This window comes from Lycium ferocissimum, chromosome 2 (genome assembly GCF_029784015.1).
Source record: "Lycium ferocissimum isolate CSIRO_LF1 chromosome 2, AGI_CSIRO_Lferr_CH_V1, whole genome shotgun sequence".
NCBI classification, from domain to species: Eukaryota; Viridiplantae; Streptophyta; class Magnoliopsida; order Solanales; family Solanaceae; genus Lycium; species Lycium ferocissimum.
In genome coordinates, this window is record NC_081343.1 from 71293347 (window position 1) to 71299434 (window position 6088).

General features: G+C 32.8%; 1 protein-coding gene across 1 annotated transcript; it reads right to left on the minus strand.

Moving 5' to 3' along the window:
• Positions 1-2532: 2532 nt before the first annotated feature.
• LOC132048410 (probable WRKY transcription factor 43) lies at positions 2533-4545 on the minus strand. Its single transcript, XM_059439313.1, has 2 exons — positions 4004-4545; positions 2533-3004 (listed from the first exon to the last, which is right to left on the minus strand). The coding sequence occupies exons 1-2, from the start codon at positions 4327-4329 to the stop codon at positions 2821-2823; spliced, it is 510 nt and encodes a 169-aa protein (XP_059295296.1). The 5' UTR covers positions 4330-4545; the 3' UTR covers positions 2533-2820.
• Between the last annotated feature and the right edge of the window lie 1543 nt (positions 4546-6088).

The window sequence follows — 6088 nt, forward strand, 5'->3', positions numbered from 1 at the left end:
CATGTTTTGACGAAAAACATTGCCTCAAAGCTTAACAATAAGTTGTACAAAAATACTTACCGAAATTGTTGATTTGGTAGACTATGATAGGCCAAGAGAGGGGCACTCCAAGAAATCATGGTACTTTTTCTGGTTGAACATTTATTCTACCTGTAATTGTGTGTTTGCTTTTTAAACAGAGTCCCCACGACACAGTACGTACACACACGTCTTAATTGTCGGAAATCTTTCATTTCCTTCATTTGGCATATATAACAGGTCCCTTTCCATGTCTCAATTTAAGTGTCTATGTTAGAGCATGTGGTTATCAACTTCCGTGTGAGTTTAAAAATAAAGATAGACTTTCAAATCTTGTGGTTCTAAATTAAAAATGTGTATATATATAATAAATGTCGATATTGAATCTTGTGATTATAAACTTGGCATGTAGGATATTTGAATTGTCAACTTACTAAGTATAAAAAGTGCAGTCGAATTTATAACTAAAATAAAAAAATTAAACAAATTTTAACAACAATTGAGAAATTAAGGGGAAAAATTAGAGGAAAAGAAAAAAAATATGGAGACTCACAAAGGAGAATCACAGTATCATTTGTAAAATATACAAACCATAAAGACTAACTAAAGTGAGTAAACAAATTAATCTATGTGTGGGCATGTAGAATGAAAAGGATCTTTGTAGAATGTACGCACGGGCATAGTTTGCTAGTCTATTATAGATAGATAATTGGACCTCGAGTCTGTAGGACTTTTCAAAACCTAAAATAATCTTCTTCTTTTTTTGCTAATCTAAATTGGAAATATGACTATGGTCGAATGAAATAGAGAATTTTATTATATATCCAAAAAGGTCTATCCTCTGGAAAACAGAAAAAAACATATTCCTTCCGTCCAATATTACTTGGCCACCTTCCCTTTCTCACGCCCCTTAAGAAATCATAAATAAAAGATGATTTTACTACCTTACCCTTGTCTCTTTCCATTACATACATTCTAATCAATATTGACAATTTTCAAGAACATTTAATACTAAGGGTAACATGAAAAGATTTAATTAATTTTATCTTGATTTTCTAAATGAACAAGTAATTTGGAGCATATATTTTTAATAATATGGCTAAGTAATATGGGACGGAGGGAGTAACGGATATGAAGTCTTTACGGCCAATATGCGTCTCTCAATTCACTGGCCTTCCCTTGCTTTTTACTCTTTGGCTATTTTCAGTTGTCCTTTTATTTTTCATCTCTTACATTTGAATCTAGGGTTTCTTCTTTCATTTTTTTTTTGTGCGGAGTGCCCTTCAAATGCACTGATCTTTAATTTTTGCCCCTCAAATTGTTGATCTTTAATTTTTGCCCTTCGCTTAATACCATGAGGTTTGGGGTTCGAATTTTGGCTCAGTCAAAAATTTAAAAAAAATTTGCTAGGTAGAGCTTGGATTCGTAAGGCGGAATTTTGCCTTAAGGCAGAGTTTTGCCTAAAATTCTACCTTAAGGTAGTGTTTGAAGCTCTACCTGAAGCAGGCAAAATTCTGCCAGCAGACCTAACTTTGGCCGGCATAGGCCTAAGTTTGCTATAAACTTTTGCCTTGCAATTTTTTCTTTTTTTACTAAGCCGGGGTTCGAACCCCAAACTTCATGATATTAGGCGAAGGGCAAAAAGTAAAGACCACCAATTTGAGGGACAAAAATTAAAGACCACCCCCAAATAAGGGCATTCCTGCGAATTACCCTTCTTTTTTTATCTTTCCTGTAGTCTAAGTTTTTAAATCAAAAAATTGCACGGATTGCCCTTCATATGGACTGTTCTTTAATTTTTTCTCCTCAAATCACTGGTCTTTAATTTTTGTCCCTACTTCTCATTTAATGAAAATTTATTGGTCAAAGTACCCTTAGTGCTTGTCTATGAAACCAGAGATTCTGGGTTCGAACCCTAGCAGAGTTAAAAAAGTAATTTCGCAAGGCAAGATTTTCACAGAAACTATGCCTATTCAGGGCAAAATTATGCCTTAAGGCATAGTTGCTATGTAGTTACGTAGAAACTATGCCTAAGGCATATTTCTGTAGGATAACTTAATTTCTAAAGAACCATGTCGGACAAGGCATAGTTTCTAATTTTCTATGTAACTTAATTTCTACAAAACTATACCGGAAAAGGCATAATACATAATTATGCCTTAAGACATAACTTTGCCCGAATAGGCATAGTTTCTTTGAAACCCTTGCCTTGCAATTTTTTTTTTTATTCTGCTGGAGTTCAAACCCAAAATATCTGTGATATTTTCGACCACTTTTTTATTACTTAAAGTGCTGAAGGACAAAAATTAAAGACCACCCACAAATAGGGCATTTGTGCGAATAACCCTTTTTTAAATAGAAAGATGCAATTAACAGTCCTATGTTGGTAAAATGAACACAAAATTAACGAACATTCACTAACAGTGAAGGTTAGATACTATAATTAAGGTATTATGTGTAGGGAAAAAAAATAACACGAGGCCGAAACTGCAAACACAAGATAGAATTTTAGCTCTAAACTGCAATTTACCCTGCAAATTAATTAAGAAACTCAACATTTGTGATTGCCAAATAAACATACATAAAGTAATTTTTTCTTGACAAGCCCACAGCATTTACGGAATGGCTACACAATGCTCAATGTACCGGGTATTTGCTGATATTAGCTAGCTAGTTACTTCAATAGTCAATATACATTTGTTCGCTGCAATTATAATTCTAATCTTCAAGCAGCACTAATATAGTTCTTATATTTCCCCTCCACTATTATTCGGAAGCATACATAAAATATTGCAATGAAATTCAAAGGGGAGGATTAGGAAAAATATGCATCTGATGGAGGATTTGTTCAAAATTGTCATTGGGCTTGTCAATTGGATGGGTGTGCATGCCTTCATAAGTGGTAACCACCACTCCTTCATCTTTGGAAAGGCGTTGTACTTGCTTCTTCACATTGCATCCTTCATGTGTACATCTGTAGTAGCTTCTGCACATTCAACAAATAAGATAATCACCTTATCAGCACCTTGGAAACTAATTAACTTTACTAGAATCCAATTGTCTGTGCAAAGACTCAATTTCAGTTTTAATGTGAGCAAACAAGTTCATAACTTATTTAAACCTAAATATTATCATTTCAAGCATGTAACTAACTCTTTTAAATGTTCACGGATAGGAGAACATTACACATCAACAAAGACATACACACATATGTACGCACAAATGAGTGAATCGACTGTAGTCTCATTCCCTTTGGTATTACGGATAAGTAAAATCTTCTTTAGGGTTGCACTCAAGAGTGCGACCTAATGGAAATTGGTAAAACTGCAGGAGCTCAGGGTTTAAATTTCAGCAGAGACAAAAGACGTTAAGGTGACTTCTTCTCATTTGCCTAAGCCTTGGTAGACATTGCCCACCGCAATTAAAAAAATATGTATTGATATTCTTTAGTGATGATTAGGTGTTAATTATTACAAAAATGATGACTGCAAGATACGAATTAATCATGACCCTTTAATTTCTTCTATCATCAGCTAGCAGTCGTCTGCATCGACGAAGGAATCGCAAATTCTTTATGCTGATTATTTAGACCTGCACGATCTTTATATTTATAAACACCGTATTTTCCCTTCTAGTTATAAGGATCAAATGACTAGCTAGCTCACCAAAAACATGCTAAGAGAATTGGAAAGACTATCATTCCGTCATCTCTGCGGTTTAGTGTTGTTCGAAATTAAGACAACGTATGGACCATGGCTCGCATAACGTACTTAAAAGTAGGACTAGAATAGCATCTTATATAAGATCGAAGAATGTTCACATGTTTTTGCATAATTGGTATACCGATAATAAGGGCACTACTAGACAGTTTAAACTTTCTTTCATATAGAACAGTAAGGGATGAGATAAATTGATTATATGATGAGATATAATAGATAAATTGATTATATGATGAGATATAATACAAAATAACAAATAGAATTACCTCGGGTAATTGTTGTTCTTGACAGCTTTTTGTCCATATTTTCTCCAGCGATAGCCATCATCAAGTATATCAACTTGACTTCTTGTTTGAAAAGCAAATCTGGGCTTCTTAATTTTCTTATCTCCCTTCTTCTTAAGCGGTGATGATAAATAATTGCTAGTATTATTATTTTCTGATGATTCCACTCCCATCTGACTGCTACTTTTGATGTTGGATGATACATCTATTTCTCGTGCCATTGATTCTGTCTTTAATCCCGAGATCCATCCATTCATTGAGTTGTAACTATTTGTTGAACCAAGAAAGACCATCGACTGATTCTCCATTAATTGTTAGGATCAAATTAAAAAGCACCTTAATTGATTTATACTAGCTGGTTTAACTATAGATATGGAAAAAACAAACGAAAAATTAGTGTTGTTAAAGAAAGAAAGTGGTTAGGGCGGCTTCTCTGATAGTTATTGGCAACTAAGATGTTAGAAACTTGTGAAACAAATGCTTTGACAAATATTTATAATCAGATGTTAGTAGAAGAACGACAAACGTTTTATAAAAAGGTTAAAGTTGTAAACTAAAATGGTACTTCTATAAATAGTGAATTTGAAGGACTAATATTGTCTAGATTAATAACGTGGAAGTTAGCGGCGGCTTGGTCAAGTCATCATTAACTTTGAGATGGAAAATGGAAATATTGAGTGCGTAGAAAACTAGCACTTATAACCAGTAGAATACGTGAAATACTTCGTGTCGTTTTCTCCATGCCAAAGACTAACAATAGTGAATGGAGAAAACTGGAAAACAAAATATATCAACTGCTTTTACGCAAATCTTATACACGAATAATAAAAAATAAAAAATATAATTAGGACACATTTAGTATGTATTGCATTCATCTAAAAATAAGTTATTAGAACATCTCAATTAATTAGAAAAGGAGTAAACCCTTAAGTGTAGGTGCATATATATTATACGAGGTTTACAAGTAAGGAAAGGTCAAAGAAAAAGAGGTCCTTATAAAACGTCTAAGAAGGTTGACACGATCTAATTCCATTAGCAAATGTACCATATATAATAGTCCATCACACCATTGATTAATAAAACCAGTTTATACTATGGTTCATCTGGAATCCAAGGAAACATATTATATTTGATCTTTCTAGTAATTTCGGGTGGATCATCACTCGTAAAATAACATAATGCTATTCCAAGACCCAACTTCTCATGTCAAAGGAAATATTGATTTTTAATTCATTATGACTTGGTAAAAAGCAATTAATTTGATCATAATAGTGGAATGAAGGCGGTAAAAGTTCTTTTCCAATCATATAAATTCAGTCTTTTCCGAAATACGCATGCAATGACATTTTATTGAGCTTTATTCAATTATCGTACATCTAAAATAAAAAAAATAAAAAAAGTATCTCCTCTTAAACGTTTAAATTTGTAAGTCAAAAACAAGCTTAGTTGAATGACACTCTCTCTGGTTAAAAAAGAGTGTCCACTAATTCTTTATTTTTTAGTTCACATAGAGTGTCCACTTACCAAATTATCAAGAAAGAATTAACTTTACTACTTTTTCAGATTTGCCCTTATTAAATGTTAAGTAATCAAATCTCAATACCTATTTAATTAGGGATAATTTAATCGAATTACTTATTTTTGTCTAGAAATTAGTATTTTCTTAATGAGTATGCAAATATAACAATTTACTTTGGATGAGTACATATAATTCTCTATGTATATGCAACTTTCTGATGCTGCAGAAGTGCACTCCGATCCGGTACATCAACACATGATATTCATCATATGTTGAAAGAAGTTGAATACTATCATTTTAGGAGTCCGCAACTTAAATGATCCAAAAAGTGACTAAAGGTACCAAAATAACCCAGAAAAAAAAAAGTGATCGAAGTACCCTTTGCACATTAATTTAGCGCGCAAAGGGTAGTATTTTTTTTTTCCACACAATTTTAGAGCTCTCAAATTCACGTTTTTTGTTCATACTTTGACCCAAGATTAGTCATGTTTCAAAACTCCAAAATATTAATATTTTATATAAAACTTGATATCTTTTTCTGCGGGCAA